Source organism: Thermobia domestica, chromosome 2 (assembly GCF_964235325.1).
Source record: "Thermobia domestica chromosome 2, izTheDome1.hap1.1, whole genome shotgun sequence".
In the NCBI taxonomy this organism is placed as follows: Eukaryota; Metazoa; Arthropoda; class Insecta; order Zygentoma; family Lepismatidae; genus Thermobia; species Thermobia domestica.
Window position 1 is genome coordinate 296,145,089 of NC_137455.1, and position 18,959 is coordinate 296,164,047.

At 35.1% G+C, this 18,959-nt stretch overlaps 1 protein-coding gene across 1 annotated transcript in view; it reads left to right on the forward strand.

Annotated features, from left to right (window-relative positions):
• The first annotated feature begins 79 nt into the window (after positions 1-79).
• The window catches only part of LOC145678595 (aminopeptidase N-like), a 48,470-nt gene continuing 29,590 nt past the window's right edge, over positions 80-18,959 (forward strand). The window contains exons 1-2 of the mRNA XM_081748934.1: positions 80-326; positions 18,480-18,801. Of these exons, the coding sequence (XP_081605060.1) occupies positions 18,498-18,801 (304 nt within the window). The 5' untranslated portion in view covers positions 80-326; positions 18,480-18,497. The remainder of the gene's footprint in view (positions 327-18,479; positions 18,802-18,959) is intronic.

The following is an 18,959-nucleotide window of genomic DNA, read 5'->3' on the forward strand; positions in this document are numbered from 1 at the left end:
AACGAATGGAGGTGGTAGGAGGGGAAAGAAGATGAAAAGAAAGAATGAGCAAAAAAAGATCGGTGGAAATTAACCCGTTTTTTCTTAACTAGCGCTTGCGACTGTTTCTTTGTGCACCGCTCTCTGACTGGTCCGTTCACATAAGAAGAAGATAAGAAAAATACATTGTAATTGCCTTCTTCATCAACCAAACTCTGGTTTGGTTGTTGTGTTATAAGTGAAGTCTGGTCCAGGTAGTCAAACAGTTCAATCGCAGAACCACTGCCAAGTTCCAGCGGATGGAATCGTTCATTCACTTCTGCAAGATTCACTGATTGGTATCAAAGGTGAGCTCTAGACTGCTGTGTATTTTATATGGTGATTCGGGCATTGCTCCTTTCTATAACACTATCTAATTCTTTCGGATTTTGACTAAGTGTAATGAAAATATTAATCATTATTGTCTCAATTGATTATATGTCTTAGATGTTACATAATTGCTAATGAAGTATATTATGTTGCGGTATGGGAAATAAAGAAAAGCAGGGCCGCGGTGGCTCAGTGATAGAGCGTTGACCTCTGGTGCTTGGGGTCCCTGGTTCGATCCCGGCCCCCGCCAAGTGAACTTTATGGTGGACAAACACCGTGTGCGTGAGTTTTCTCGGGGTTCTCCTGTTTCCTCCCACTTTCTTCATTTCATTCATTACTCATTTCATTCATCATCACCGTCTCCTTTAGCCTAGCCGGCATAACCGTGGGACATAAAACTCAAAGACTTCATTTCATTTTATAAAGAAAAGCACTACAAATTACAGTTTTCCCATTACTTTCATCTTAAGTTTATGCATATTTTCTATGTGCAGACACTTCACATTCTACGATCAAAAGTATTTTCATTGACAAACCTCTACCTAATCCTTCTTAACCGCTGAGAATGCTTCGAATTGAAAAAAAAAAAAAAAAAAGCTTCAGCCTGTACAGTAATTGGAGAAGACTTACCTGAAAGTTGCTTTCAATGAGACGTCAAAATATGATTTCATTGTTACTGCTTCAATATAAATCAAAACAATACAATGGAGAATCAGTGAAGCATATCTATTGTAGTGTAAGTCTTGAGCTCAATGCCAAGTTACATCAAGCAGACTAAGTAGACGTATTTGACCAAGATAATGCGTTTTGTAGTTTCCGTCTTAATCAATCAATTCGTCTTAATGATTTTATTGTGCTCCGGAATATCCGGGAATATATAATGCAAGTTTTATGTACATATTCTCCTGCGTTTTTTTGTTTTTTAATAGAGTGAGTACATCTAGTAGTCCAGTAAGAATTAATATAATGATTTCTGTGATTTTGGAAGCAATTGTTTCAGCAGTGTACAATTTATACTGTAGAAAGAAATTATAAATTAAAATATCTTTTTGCCTCTTATTTCGATTCCTTTTAATGATAGGAATTGTAAAAAATAAATATATAAATAAATAAATAAAATAAATAAAATCATAAGATCAAAACAGCTTCAAGAATTTATTAAGAATAGTATGTGTTCAGCGCTACGATGGATTCTTTTCATTAGGGGCGGATCCAGGGGGGGGCGATCGGGGCAATCGTCCCCCCAAGAAGAGGAAACTTTCTTATTTTATATATATAAATAAAACCCATCCCAAAGTTTGGAGCCCTTAAAATTGACAGTATGACAACACACCGCCCCCCCCAGAAGTCGGTCCTGGATCCGCCCCTGCTTTTCATTCTACAATATTTGATTTTGTAAGAAGAGCTTCATATTCTGAATTCTAATATGACCTTCTGCGGCCAAGTAGCTAACGTCGGTGATTTTTATGCGTTTTATTAGGACTATCTACCAAACGAGACAAGATAGAATTTGCGTGACACGAAACAAGACGGGACAGATCTCTTCGAATAGAAACCGATACACTTTCCGAGACGAGACAGACCTCTTCCAATAGAAATAGATGCACTTTTCGAGATGAGACAGAGCTCTTCCACTAGAAACAGATGCACTTTTTTGAGACGGGACAGAGTTCTTCCAATAGAAGTGGATTACTATCTAAGACGAGATATCACTTTCACGACATCATTTTTAGCCGAGACAGCTTTAACTCTTGTCTCATAGCCAACCTTACGTATAGTTCAGGATCCGGTTGTTGGTTATTTTCGAGTTTAGCGCTCCTTCAGCAGCGAGGCTATGTGAGATCTGGGCCTATAGCTTAACGTGCGATCTGAAACACACAAGCTCCCGCCGGGAATCGAACCCGGATCTTCACGCGTCAAAGACAAGTGCGCTAACCACAGTTCAGGACTCTGTCCCGATGGGATTTGCTTGCCTCGATACAACGTCTCATATATTCTTGATGCAAGAATGGGATCTTAAAGTCAAATCGAATTAATCAATCCATCTGAATTGAAATAGCGATCAACAAGCGTTCCTTACACCATCAATGCCTGTAGAAAGCTCAGAAAGTGCTCCTTAGAAGTATCACCAATATCTGTAGAATGTTCACAGCGAAAGATAATCATGCGCGATCTGGCTCAGAATGGTTCAGCGATCCGATATCTTAACATGCTTACCAGAAGAATGAGGGATACACCCACAGGGGGGTCCACCGGGTTCGGACCCCCTCCCAAAACATCTGAACTCAACATGCATTACTCAACAACATATGTACCATCTCAATATACTTGTTTAACTGGAAAATGATCAATGTAGCATGAAAATGTGATGTTACACTTCATCTGTAGTCTTTCTCTTAGAAAAATATAGTTCTATCAGTTTCCTCAAAATATAGGGAAGTATTTCACAACTACTTATTACCTTTTCGGGTGGAGAATAATAGCCGTTTAATACTACATGTAAGTAGTGAAGAAGCTTAAACTCTCCCAACCAAAGTTTCTGAGTGCGCACCTGAGAAGAGCTAATGAAATACATAAAATGGCCGAAGTATACAATATATACATGGCCGAAATATACAAATAACAAAATACATACATAAAATCATAAAACGTTTAATCAAATCGAAAATTTCATATCGTCTTTTCACTGCAAATAAAGCTGGAAATAACACACAATATGTTGAGTTGTAAGGTATTATGAAACGCACATAAAATTACTTCATTATTGCGAAGTTATCGTGATGCTTCAAGATCATCCTTCATATTAAAATAGAGCCTGGCAATACTGATAATACCCTGAAACAATTGTAGGACGTTGTCAATGAAACACGAGGAGGTCGCTACTCTTTGGGATTTCCCTTTCATTCTTTTAAGCAACCTTGTTAAAGGAAGTCTCGTCCTTAAACACGTATGGAAATTTATAATGCGTACGGCGGAGAGTTTGAAAAGGTGGGGACGATGTTTGAAGAACTGGTTCTCATATGTTTTCCCACAAGCGTCAGATCCTTTTTTCGGAATAACTTTTACACGTGATAATATTTTCAAGGTCGGAATAGAAGTTACGTTTCTTTCTTTTCTTTTCCGGGAGGAAAATTCTGGCTTAGTTAATATAGTTATTACTTTTCATTGAGAAGGTCAATTATTGTCGGATGCATTACTTTCTAAGAATTATTGCTTAACTTTTGATACCTTTATGTAACAGTATGAGAAGGGAAATCATACTACGTATTGTAAGAGTAGAATTTGAAGTGATATACTTTCAGTAAGGTTGGAACATAAGTATCAAAAGACATCTTTTACTCATAAAGTTGGCGAACCATAATCTAAAAGACATTGGAGACACATTAAAGTGAACTAGCTAGTTTTCTTTCTAACTCTGGGGTTTCAAACTGTGCGGCGCACATCCCATTGACTTTGCTCAACATTTAAATGTGCCGGTTTTTATTATTTAAATTCCTTCTCTGCACGCATTTTTCAATTTTAACATATATATCTGACTTACCACAATTTATAATTAACGCCGGCTAATAACATTAAAAGGTGTACTCAGTATTTACAATGTAGATCACCTTAATGAGATGTTTCCATTAGTGATTAATACATTAAGCATAGTTTATCATAGTGATACTCTTTCTTTTAGGGACACATGTAGACCTATTTATATTCTTGGCACATTTTATTTTTGACAAGGGAGGCGCGTCCAGATTTTGGTGGTTGAGGGGAGCCTCAATTGCAAAAAGTTTGAAAACCCTTGTTCTAACTAGTTCTGTGTTGCACACAGGCGCACACCCAGAACGTTTTGCTGGGAGGGGTCCAAGCTTTAAGGGGGAAGTCCAATACTATACGCCACTACGTCTATGTAGTATTGAACGGGTATTATTCTGCACCTAAGAAGACGAGTACTTTTATTAAAAAAAAAAAAAATAGAATTAGATTGTTTTTATAAGCGAAAGAATACAGATGAAGTATAAGATCAAATTTTCATGCTACATCACTCATTTCCCGGTTAAACAAGTATAGATTTTATTGAGAATTGTGCAAATGTATGTTGAGTTAAGAAGTTTTGAGGAGCGGGGACATCCCATTTGTGCGCCCCTGATTGTACACAATATAGATGGTAGATCCATATATAAGCACTTTTAATTTTTTTATGATCTAGATAGGTTGTTGTTATTTGACCTCGTTCTGTTTCTCCTTTTCTTTTCATAATATTACAAAAAGGAAAATCATTTTAAAATTTGTAAGACATAACCCTTAGAACGTAGAACTACTATCAATTTGGAAGACATTAGCTTTAGAATATAAGTTCCCGAAGTGGGAGATACCGCTCACAATGAGCGCTAAAGCCTTTTAGGTGAGGAGGAATTGAGTTGATTGTGAGTTTAACGTCCCTTTCAGCAGCGAGGCTATATAACACGGTACCTACTGATTAACATGGAATCCAAACATGAGCTCCCACCGGGAATCGAACCCGGATCTCCCACGCGAAAGGTGCGTTTGCTAACCGCTTAGCCACGAAGGAGTTCTAGGGGAGGGGTTAAATCTATCTAGGTATAGGCTAGGCGGCTGTTTATTGAAGAAATTAAGAATAAACAGCTGTTAATAATTTTCGTGATTCTGCAATCGGGAAATAATTGAAAATTCAAGTTCTGCTGTATTAACCACTAATTTTTCAACATTTTAACGACATAAATAGTAACGTATTACAGGTTGCTATTTACATCGAAAATATGAAACGGTTTGAACGAAATAAAATGTTATAATGCTGAGGGGGTTGTTATATTATATACAGGTATATAGACCCAATATATATTGCAAATTGGGCGATGGTTCTGAAAGTTTGAGAACCTATACTTTAAAATACTATACACATATACTTGGAGGTCATAGTCCTTAGAATGTATAGCGTTCTATGTATTTGGACGATACAATCTTTCAATATAGATCGTTCGTTGTACGAGGGTAGACCGAAAAGAAACCGGACTGAAAGAGCGCTGCCGTTCCTAGGCATAGTAGAGAGTTCTCCTGCTAGGTGGGTCTAGTAGAGACCTTCCCAGATCAGTTGGCCAAGCGGCGTCTGCGTAGGAGGTTAACGTTTGATCGCATTATTGTTTTTCTCAACTGTTCTCGTTTGCCGCCTGTGTAATCGTTATGGCAGATTCAAAGGAACAAGGAGTGTGTTTGCTTCCTACTTGGAAAAACGGAAACGAAAACTTACCAAATGCTTCAACAGGCTTTCAAGAAGGATACTATGAACAACACACAATTTTTTGAGTGGTTTGAGTGCTTTAAGTGTGGTGAGATGAGTGTTGAAGATCATGCTCGTTCTGGGTGCTCTTCATCATTTCGAAACGACGAAAAATCGAACAAATCTGCCCCAAAATCAGCGAGGATTGTCGTTTTATGATCGATGATATTTCAAAACAGGCAGGAGCGAGTTGGAATTCGTGCCAGCGTGAGGTTTTGCAAATGAGACATGTTGCAGCTAAGTTTGTTTCTCGCCTGCTCACACAAGATCAAATCATTCCTCTGAATTTGAGCCAGGAATTGAAAAATCAGATTGAAAGTGATCCAAACTTTTTGACCAACATGATAACATTTTCCGAGAATTAAACAAATTCTAAAAGGAAAATGTTTTGATGGTGTAGAGGCTGCCTTTTGCAGAGCGCGACGATATAAAAGTTCCAGAGTTCCAGAGGTGCTTCAAACGGTGGGAAAGAAGATGGGAGAAATGAACCGCATTTAATGGAGAGTACTTTGACGGAGATTGAAAGAATTTTGTAAAACAAATGTAATAAATTATTATTTTTTTTAGAACGAAAGACCGGTTTCTTTTGGGTCCTTCCTCGTATATGGAAGATGTAGACCTTGCAACATAGAACTATGTTAAAGAAATTACTTCTGAAACTTTAACATGCATAATTACTTCGGAAAATTTTGTTTCACAATTATTCTGGAAACTGGAAAATGCTACGATTATTACTCTGAAGACTGTACCATAAGTACTTGGGGCCTTATGCAGAATCTGACGCGTGATTAGTGCCATACTAAAGAGTTCGACTAACACATGTTTCCTGCAGTAGTCAGCCCTTCAGTATGATAGATCCATATATAAGCACTTTTAATTTTTTTTTTAATGGTCTAGATAGGCTGTTGTTATTTAAAGCGACACTCGTTCTATTTCCCCTTTTCTTTTCACAATACTACAAAACGGAAGATAATTTTGAAATTTGTAGGACATAAGCCTTAGAACGTAGAACTACCGCATTAGATTAATAGGAGTGGTAATAGACTTTTTCATCAAGAGTCGAGACTTGTTTTCTCTTCTTTCACTTAACATAAGCTTTCATACGATGCTCAACTTGAACCCCTTTCCATTTCAACATTTTGAGTTGGATCACGTCTGGGACCCTGCGAGGGAACCTGGAACATTTTTCTTTTTACTTTGAATCATTATACTTTTGAAATAATGACATATCCGTGTTTTTGTTTCTACACATATTCCACCGTTTCAGATTCATACGAGTGGCCATAGACTTCGCAATAAAGATTGTGTTGATATTTTGACCCACTGCTATTTTGCACAGGCTTATCGTAAAGAGTCGCGACTTGATTTATCTTCTTTTATTTAACACCAACTTTCATACGATATGCAACTTGACCTCCCTTTCCATTTAAAAAATTTGAGTTGAACCCCATCTGGGACCCTGCGGGGAACCTTGGGACAATTTATTTTACTTTGATACGTTATACTTTTGAAATGATGAAAGACATGTTTCTTCTGTTTTCATATTTGTCCCACCGTTTCAGATTTTTCGGGGTTGCAACGGATTTTAAGACACGCTTAAAGGTGTTAATAAAAATGAGTAACTTGCTGCCCTCAAGCGGAATGCTTGAGACCTCCCCAATTTTGGTAACCGGTTTTGATCTTACCTTGACCCATGCTTTCAGAAAATGTATACATCACCCCCACTTTGTGGGTTCAAGTTCAAGTACATTCCGTGTTAGAGGAGGAGGCCTAGGAGAGAAAACAGTGCAGCCACCACATCCAATATCGCAAACGTTGTAATGACGTTGTTCAGTAATTAGACATATTCCAATATAATCCCATAACTTAGAAAATAATAATATAAATTAGGAAATTTTAACGATTCGAAAGATTTTTCGTACCCAATGTATGTAAATACGGGACATTTTGGCGTTCCGAGAGATTTTTTCGGGACACCGGGAATGGTAGTGAAAAAACGGGACAATCCCGTTTTTACGGGACGGTTGGTCACCCTACATTAACCTCACAGAGTACTGTTAGGCCTACTTTGATAATGCCATAATGGTGATGAAGCCATACTTCAGTATCAATTTAATTGGTGAATTGGTTACCGTACAGCATCAAATTTAGGTTTATAAACAAAGTTTGTCTTTTTCGATTTTCGTTCAAAGTTCGCATGAGGATTAAATTAGTGCCATATATCTTATCATAAAAATCAGGGAACTATTGTTTTCTTTGATGATGCCGCCATTTGATTCTCGAATATATTTTGGCCTTTTGATAAAAGCACTAATTTTCTTTCTTTGCGGTATCGTCAGTACTAATTTAACACTAACTAACTTTGTGTAAGGGTTTCATGTCAATCGGTTGAGTGGGTGGGGCTAGCGTGAACCTTGTCCCACCCATTTTATTTTTGTTTTTGTTTTCTGTCGTTTGTGTAACAGCAAAACTTCTTTTTAACATTACAGGTCGTCAGCACTAACTAGCCACTAATTTTTAGCATATGTTTTAAAATTAGTGCGGGAGTGGATGGGGCCAGGTTTACACACATAAATAAAAGTGTTATTTCTGCACAAACTAGAAGTCTTTTTCCCTGTTTCTATCTTCATAATCATTCGTAAAAAAGAAATCTAGAAGGTGAAAAAGTTATTCCTACTAGGGATGAAAATTTTCTTCAGAGGATAAACTTTTGTCAGGCGAAAATCCCTTGCATTTCCCTCGTCAATTCTCACACTGATCACAACTATGGAATTGACTACGAATACTGAAAACAATTAAAATAATAATTGTTATCTGGTCTTCTTTTTTCTTGCTTGAGTGAATCATAATTTTAATTGTAACTTGATTTTTGTGTATTTTATGATACTACAATTAAAAGGAAAATTGTCATTGTGTTGTGATTACGTTTTATCAACAGATTTTGGTCCGTTTTGGCTGAGCACTGCCCGTGGTGAAGAGAATATTGACAGTGTAGGATCAATGCCAAGAAAGTGGTTAGCATTGTTGGATTGTCAATAGTATTGAGGCAATAATATATAGGCCTAGAGAATGATATAAAAGTATTTTACTGACTATAATACTCACATTAATTTTTAAGCATTTTTTTAAAATACCGTAACATTTTTACCATTTTTATTATTAGATTGCAATGCCAAACTAAAAAAGAAAAAAAGGGCTTGTGAATTCCCCACAACTCATGTTCGTCGCATTAGTGCACTGCTGCTACCAGTTGAATCCAATATTACCAGCTAGATAGGTTTCCCGCTGCATCGAATATATGACCATTTTTAAGACTGGGTGAATTTTAAATCAAACACTGGACATTTTTTTATATTAATTTCGAGCATAAGACGTGCCTGAATTTTGGAGGCAATTTTTCGAAGAAAAAAGTGCACCTTATAGTCCGCAAAATACGGTAAGCGTGTAGGATCTGCTAAAGATTGAAAAAGGCAGATTTACAACAATTGCGACTAACTGTAAAGATTATAGGAACGTAGCTAACATAAGCTGAACTTCATTTTTATTTTTATTTCCAGGCAGTTATAGATGACAAAAAGCCGCATACAATATCATATTTTTTTTAAATCAAAAATAGAAAGTGAAACTCAGGTTACACAAGGAAATGACTAAGTATTTACACACACAAAAAGTAATGATAAAAAGTATAAAACGCCCAACACACGTGATGGAAAATAAACAGGCTATGGTACGATATTACGAAAAAAAAGTGAAAATGTGGATAAAGTGTACGAAGCTTTTAGAGAAGAAAATTACTCTAAGTTATTTCAGCATGTTCCACACCAATAACTTTAATAATGGATGTTGGAATAAATAAAGAAAGAAGGAAAAAAAAAAAAAAAAAAAAAGAACAGAAACGAAAAAGTTGAGTCCGAAACTAATTATTAACGCTGTGGGCTGTGTAAAATATTTTTGGTTATTTCAATCTCAAGTGCTTGATGCCACATTTTATTGAAGAACAAAATTCATTTTCAGACATACACTCATGTCCAAAATTATTGTCGCATGTCTATAAATATGTTATTGTAGCAATATAATTTGAAAACGAATTCGTCCGGTATTTCTTATAAGGTTAGTATGTGTATAATCGGCAAAGACATGAATGTGGCAAATTTCATGTTAAAAGAGTAGTAAATAAGAACAATAAAACGAAAATAAAACTTTCTTGTCCATTTAGCAACATTTTGTTTTACTCATTCTAATTTTCGTATTTATAATTCTTTTCCTATGAAATTTACCACAAATATTCATTTCCCGTTTATACACATAGTATCAGTATTAAAAGTAATCATTATCAAATTAAATTAATATAAGAAGACAGTTATAGATATGCGACAATCATTTTGGACATGAGGTACACTTACAAGATAACGAATTATTTGCAGTAAAGTGTTATGCTAGTTTCTTTGTCACTAGTGAGTTTCCCAAATGTTCAAATACTTCGCCCTTCGTTGATGTTTATAAAATGTTCATTATACGTATACTAGTACACATTGCATTTACGAACTAATAAACATAGCTAATTTTCATGAGGTAATTTTTCATGAACCACCTTCCATCTGGAGTTGCATTTTTGGTGGACAATATTCACTTGAAATTAATAGTTTACTTCATTACAATAACTTTATTTAATTTCTGTAAAATTAAGTTATTGTGTTTTTGTCATAAAAAAGAGATATAGAATCACTTCTTGGATTACGAAATCCCAATTCCTCGTTTTTTCACGGTATTACGGATTTAGCAATTAATACAAAGCTCCAGGTGGACACATTCAAAATCAGATTCAATTTTAGGTATCTATGGAATGAAAAAATAATAACTTTTTGTCCCACTTTTCATTATCATAAATTTCATGTCTACGTAAAACAGTAAAATACAGTACGGTAAATCAATAGTTTCTATTTCCATTGATGCGAAATGCTAATAATTTGTGATGCAAATTAAAATTTGTTGCACAAATTGCTATACTTGCCCGATCAAGACCTGACAATGATTAATAATCCCTTTCGGCAAAACTCTTACCAAGCCTGGGCTTACTCGTACAGGTGCAGTCAAGATTGGTAACTGAAAATCAGTAGAAAACACTATTTAAAAATCAAGGGCGTATGTTTACCTATGTACTTTGAGAACTACAAGTTTGGAAAGAAAGGAAACCATTCCGTACAAAATGTTCCAATATTTAAATCAATAAAGGAATCAAAAAATATATGAGAGACTTCTTTCCGCCAAAAAACTCAAAATATCTCAATCAGAAGTGAGATTTCAGATTTTGCTTGTGATGTTAGGATATACGCGAAGGACTTGGAAAGGAAGGGAGAGGGTTCTGAACTGATATAAGTATAGTTACACGTTTTTCATTAGTATATTACTAGACCATTGATCAAAACGTACAGGGTGTTGCAAAATATATGTTACTCTACTTGCGAGGTGGATCTATTCATAGAAGCAAGAAAGGAAACAGACGTCATTTCGTCAGAAACGCTTGGTTTCAGTTACAGACCGTCGAAAGTGTGAGAAAATGAACTTTGGAAGTAAATATTTCCAAAACTACTAGCCATGCAAGCTGAGGTGGCATGTTATCGTCTTAGACTTGTAATTGCTCTATCCAAAAATGCATGATTCAGATTCTTTTATTGGCAGTGCAAGGGATTTTCCCATAGGAAGTGAAATATTCCCTAATATTCCATTAGTATAGTTGTGTCCTATATTTATGACGTATGGAACAACGTTCCAGCAAGTAAGAAAAATTCGTTGACAGAACGTCGATGTCTTGAACATAATCAAGATAAAGAAGGATTTTTGATGTGTTGTGTGTAATTACATAACAACAGAAGTTAGTGATTGTAGGGATAATATGAAATTAAATAAATTCTTCAGTTTAGTGATATTCGATCATACCTTGTGGGCTAAAGGAGACATATTTATTATACTAATGTTTTTGAAAGAATTAGCGCAATGACGATGTACGATAAATTGATGATTGTTTAGCTTATTGAGATATTGGGTTTGACATCCCTGCTTCATATGACGTAATTAAATCTAATACAAGGCTTATCACAAAAGTTTTTCCACTTATATTTCAACGACGGATCAAAGCGATCTTTTTTCTTTCTTTTTCTAAGTAATCAATGATGGGCAATTTATAATTAATACGGGCCAGGACAGAATAAAAATTATAGTTAGGAGCTACTTTCCCATCTTCCTTGTCCCCCCTGAGGAAACGATTCAATCAATGAGCATTTGCCATTGCATGTTCTAAAATGTTTATTTCATTGTGCGTATCCTGATTCTTGTTTCATGTGTCTAGACTAGTTTGCGTCTGATATACGAAAATTTGAGAATAACGCTATAAATTTTGATTTTTTCTAAAAATCCATTCGATACCAATTGCCTTTACTTTGAATAATGAGATCTGTAACAAAAGACTAAATTAAATATTTTTACAATTAAACCACAAGTGTCGATTCACATATACTATTTAATATAATGGCCAGGTATCATCTTCTGTTTAGGATGCAGTGAAAAAGAGAAAAAAGAACAACACCGTTAATAATCAAAACGCTTTTACATTTTCTCTTTTTATTTATTGTTCAGATGAAGCATTCGCGAGCCACCAGTTGGTCATTACTGCTATCGATCACGTGAAAATTTTTTGAGCATAACGTTATAGAATACCAGCAGTTACAAATGTGCTCATTTACGATCTCAAATGGGGAGTTCAGAGCACAAAGGAATTAAGAACAAATACTAAAGTTCTAAGAAAAATGCATAATGTTTGTACAGTACGATTAAGTATATGAAAAAGTTAACATTGCTTCTCACATTATAAGACTTATTTGCAATATCTGAAACCTCTCGCCCAATCTCATGAAATGTGAATTATTGTTTGTTTTCTCAAACTTACCGACTCTCATGCGACTTCGGTGACTTACTATGTGTCCATATTTGTGCAGTAAATTTTTAACTTGGTGCTATCTTAGTGTCTATTTTAGGATTTCTAAGACACTGCTCACACGCGAGAAATAATAGTTTGGGAACTAATTTAGTATTTTGCTACACGAGTGCACTTCAAGGAACACTTCTTGCAACAATTTATGTAATAGTTTCCTTTCATATTTCTCAAGATTTCTTCTCTCACATTTAAAACATTATCGATTCGGAAATTAAAACTCTTACGATTCAAATTATTTAATCGTTTGAAATACTCAGGCGCTTAATAAATGTTACCTGCAAGTCAGTAAGTCGTTTTAAAAAAAAATAACTGCTTTAACGTTTAGCATTTTTTAATGCACTCGAACGGTTCGATTAAATGCTTAAAACGAAGTACTAATATCTAATAAATGAATGAATTGATTCTCTTCAAATTATTAGTGAATAAATGATTGCATATTATTATTTGAAAATGTAAATTTTTCATCTCTTCTAACATGCAAGAAATTCACCTCATCTCATACATTAACTATGCTTATTCTGACGATAAAACTTTGAAACAGCGCGTAGATACCAACTTACCTTACGATATATACAGCGTGATTCAAAATTATGTGAACAACTACAACTCCTTAATAACTCTTTTATTAATCATCAAAATAGCTTCAAATCTTATAGTTAAATCCTAAAACTCTCCAAGTTTTTGTGATAAAGAAAAATGAAAATAGTACATCACAAAGGTTCTATATGGGCCCCCTTTGTTACCCTGCATACATCTATTCGGTATTCCAATTCCGCCCAGACCCGTTTCGACATGTTTGCATTAACAGTTTGCATTGCAGCAGTGATGCGCTCTTTCAGTTCATTCACATCTTGGGGAAGAGGGGGTTTGAAGACAATGTCTTTTAGATGTCCCTACAGAAAAAATCGCAGGGGGTTAAGTCCGGTGATCTTGGTGGCCAACGTAAAAGCTGATAATCATCTTTACCTGACCGCCCAATCCAGCGGTGTGGCAGCCTGTTGTTGAGGAAATTTCTGACATTGTGACGAAAGTGACATGGAGCTCCATCCAATTAATAGATGAAGTTTTCACTGTCATGTTCGAGCTGTGGCATAAGCCACGTAGTAAGCATTTGTAGAAATGTTTGTCCAGTCACAGTTTCTTCGTCAAAGAAGTACGGACCATAAACTTTCGAAGTTGAAATTGCACAAAACACATTCGTCTTCGGTGAATCACCCACAATTTCAGATTTGGTGAGGCTTCTCAGTTCCCCAAATACGAACATTTTGTTTATTCACTCTTCCTGTCACATGGAACGTAGCCTCATCACTGAAACAAAGTTTGTCCAAAAAATCATCAACACTGCACAACTCTTGAAATAACTCACAAAAAGTCTTGCGACACATGTGATCAGTAGGTGTTAAGTGTTGTAACAACTGCACTCGATATGGATACATCTTTAAATGTTTACACACTGCACGCCAAACAGTTGTTTGAGGCATTTAAAACTCTTTTGCTAACTCTCCTTGTTGACTTTTGTGAGCTGAGTTGAAAACTGGTTCGAACCCTTTCGACATCTGCCTCAGAAGTGGACGGCCTACCGGGCAATTTTTCTTTACAAATGCAACCCGTTCTGTTGAATTTGTCATACCCCTTTCGTATGGAGTTCTTTGATGGTGGATCTTTATGAAATTTTGTGCGGAACTCGCGTTGAATACTACCAACAGACCGACAAACGTGAAACTGTAAAACGCAAAATGCTCTCTCCACACAACAGGCAGCCATCTTGGAACTAATCAGTCTGCCACCTAGCGGATATATTTTAAACTACTACACTCGTTAGAAACAAAACTTGGGGATAATATTGAAAGTATTTCGTTAGAGATTTCATTGTTGATAGAGTATTATCACTTATAGAACGTTTCCTTATCGTTCACATCATTTTGAATCACCCTGTATATATATATATATATATATATATATATATATATATATATATATATATATATATATATATATATATATATATGTGTGTGTGTGTGTGTGTGTGTGTGTATATACTAGCATCGATTACCGTCAAAGTGATATGACAAAACCATCTCAGGTCTGAACATAGTCTACGATGAAAATTTGATCGAGGTGGGTCTGGTGGTTCAAGAGTTAAGTTTTATTTATTTTCATAAATATACCTCTCCCTCCCCTCCTTCTCCACTATGTTCGACCGTCAAGGTGAAATTATAAAAAACTTTCCAGTCCCAATTCTCATCTATGTTGAAAATTTGATTCAGATTGGCCGGGTGGTTCAAGAGTTAACAAGTCACAAACCTAGTCACTTTAATTTTTATTATATGTATATTATATATATTATATATAAAATATCCCTCCTCCCCTTCGTCTACGTTGTTCCGTCAAAGTGAAATGGTAAATCCATAACAGTGTCAAACCTCATCTATGTTGAAAAGTTGATCGAGATTGGTCTGGCGGTTCAAGAGTTACTAAGTTTATTTATTTTTTCTATCTCCCCCTCCCATAAGTTCTACCATCAAAGCGAATAGCTTAAAACATTTCCAGACCAGAATCTTATCAATGTGGAAAATTTGATCGAGATCGACCGGGTGGTTCAAGAGATTGAGAGTTACAAACATAATCACTGTATATGTATGTGTATATATATATATATATATATATATATATATATATATATATATATATATATATATATATATATATATATATATATATATATATATTAAGAATGTTAAATACCTAGGTCATCTTAATTCCTCGATCTTGCATCGTTTGGCCTAATCCTCGTTTCGCCTAACCAATCATCTGACATTTTTATGACAGATAAAAGATAAGCTTTATGTCCGCCATTTTAGGCGAAATAAGGATACTCGTTCGGCCTAATCCTCGTTTTGCCTAAAATGGTGGACTATAAAAAAATCGTGGAGATAAAACTGGAGGGAAATTATCGAAAAAAATATTCCCTACTATGTGAAGAACTGAGAAATACAGATGCAAAACCAGTTAAATCCCTCTTCCATATTCAGTTTCACAAACTGTTAAATCCCAAACCTGCAAATAACCTAATGAGAAAAGCAGAATCAAACCCGGTTAATGCCATATTTCAAACATTTTGAGGTTTCGTACTCTATAGGATTAATTCAGTAATCTGAATATTTATTGCATTTTTTTGTAAATCATTCGAAATTTTATTTGGCAGAATTTGAAGTGTGTGCTTTCATTATTTTTTTATTTTTGGACTGAAAATTGAAAAAAAAAAGGAAAATGAAATCTTTAGTTTTACGTCCCACGGTTATGCCGGTTAGGCTAAAGGAGACGGTGATGATGAGAAATGAATGAAATGGTGGAATGAAGAAAGTGGGAGGAAACGGGAAAACCCCGAGAAAACCCACGAGCACGGTGTTTGCCCACCACAAAGTCCACATGGCGCGAGCTGGGATCGAACCAGGGACTCCAAACACCCAAGGTGAATGCTCTACTACTGAGCCACCGCGCACCCTGGACTGAAAACGGAGACATTATACGTCTTAACCTAACTGTTCGTGAAACTTCTGTGCTTATTTGGTTTTCTTTAATAATTACTAGACAAATGCACGCAAAATCGAAAGAAAACGATACTCTAAGCAGCGATGATCATAATTTTGTTATCAGACAACACCAAAATTGTCTAGAAAACGAAGAAGACACATGAAAAACTGGAAACGAAATGTGGCCAAAAAGACAAGGTGAGTGGACTATTTATGGTTAAAAGCCGTTTGTTTTGTATTTCAGGGTAACTCTTTACTTTGAACAGAACATTGTTGGATCAGGTTCTTCTCTAAACGGTCTCTTCAGCTTCAGCAGAACCTCTTTCTTAAAATGTCTTGTGTCAGTTATCATTCAAAATTACAACATGCTTCTGGTACAACGTGTTAAAAATTTTTGCCACTTATTTACCATTTCTGATTCTCTTTCTGCCACTGTTTTGCTCAAACTCAACATTTGCACATTTTGTTTTGCTATATTTCAAATTCACACATTGGGATAATTGGCAAATTAATATTCGCCCTATGTTAATCCATAAAAGGTTACAAACTCTTCCAAAATATACGGTAGTCATTCAGTTTAGAAATGTATACGGATACGTATAATTAACTCCGCTTGTAGTTACGAAGGGTTTGACGATTGAAAGCAGCTCAAAGCTCACGTTTTACAAAGTAGTTTTTGAGGAATAGAAAACCGAGAAAATGGTGATGCACCAGAGGACGACGACGATATGGATTTCCATTTAGTAGATGATGATGGAGAGGAGGTTACATAATTCATTTTTTTGCACATTTGGATCCATTGTTTTCAATCTAGAATAAAATTAATGTAGCATTTATGTATCCATATTCATTTGTGCCAATCTTCTGGAATATATAGTTGATAATACATTCCCCTCCCCCTTAATATTTTAGTAGGCATAATACTGATTTCTGACTGACTTCCTTTCTTTTTGATAGGTTTTGTATCTTGAGCCTCAACAAAAATGGCCGCTCGTCCAGATGCAAAAACTGTTATTTCCATTTACATACGCAAAACCTGTTAATTCCGAACTATTTTTTTCAATAACGCAATTCACAGACTAGTGTGATTATACAGCTTTCGACAGACCAACACTCACATTATTCTTAATTTTTTAATGTTCTCTAGTTTATAATGTTATTTTACAATTATGACGTGTTTAAACAGTTTTTCTCGATTTGTCACAAATTTTAAAATGTGAATTTAACGGGTTTTGCTCTTCACCTACTCATAATATTCGTATATATCCATGGTCCTAGTAAATACATAAAGGAGTTTTGGTAATCCTAACTCCTCGAAAATAGTTAATATAATATTAATCTATATATTTTGCATTTCTTAATTTTTATATACTAGGGAATTTTCTCTTATATAATTTCCCTCTGGTTGAATTTCCACGATTTTTTCTTATTGTCCGCCATTTTAGGCGTAACGAGGATTAGGCCAAACGAGGATCCTTTTTCCGCCTAAAATGGCGAACACAAATCTTATCATTTATCTGTCATACAAGTGTCAGATAATTGGTTAGGTGAAACGAGGATTAGGCCAAACGTGGCGACACGTAATTCCTCTGCCTATTAACATACATAGGGAAATAGGCCTGATTGTTCTTTTTTGATTTCAAATAAAAAAGGATTTTAAGGATTCGATTTAATTGATTTCTTTCTCAGATGTATTTAAATGCTTTCCATCATTTTAAAAGTTAAATTCTCTTACTTTAATATTACTTTTAATATTCATAGTTTAAATTTAAGTAACATTATATTTATATATTATATAAATTCATTTTTACGAACTAATGAACATTTTAATAAACAAGAAGGAGAAAACAGTAAAATTAACCCTTTAAAATTTTCATTTCGAGGAAAAGAGAAGGACCTTCATCATTGCAGTTGGAAATAACAGCTTCTGGGACACTCACACTGATTAAATTAAGATGTATGGTTTTGGTGGCAACATCGGTCGGTATCTAGCACCTTTTGATTCATTAAGAATAAACAGTATTATGATACTCTTAACCTCTTCTTATCATAATATTAAATCATAAATGGTGTGAGGTACAGGCTTAGTATGAATTCCACACAGATGGGAGATAAAAGCCATATACCGAAATGAAAATACCTTGGAAGTTGAAAATATTATTCGGATATAGACCCTATATCATAAGCTATTGGATCTGGTGCTGTCTCAAACCGCGATAAAAATAATTAAACACCCTGGGTCTTTATATTTAACTCTTATATAATTTTATTTAAGACAATCCAACCATGACTTCAGTAGCATATTATTCTTTCTTTCTAGTTTTAATTGGAAGAAAACATGGCAACTTTCGAGAAAAAATATATCAAAGTTTTCTTTCAATATTTAACCATCATTCTTACCGCTACGCTAGCTTCATCGTCGTCATCTGATGATTTATTTGGTGTCTATCGCCTTCCGAAGTCAATTCTCCCAGAACACTACAAGATACGTATCGCCACTCATTTCACGGATAGAAATTTCACGATTGAAGGCCAAGTTTGGATTCGAATGAAGGCACAAGAAGAGACCAGCAACATCACACTACACAGCAAACAACTTAAGATATTCAACGATACAGTCCTGCTAACGGATGTGGAAACGGGTAAGCGTGTAGATTAAGTAGAAATACATTTACTTATTAATATATATAGTTTAATATTGCGGCGCTCTTGAGAAAGAGTTTCTAAGGTATATTTATTCCAATTACCTATATTCAAAATTATGGAATATCCTTGAATATAATGTGTGCCGTTTTGTGTA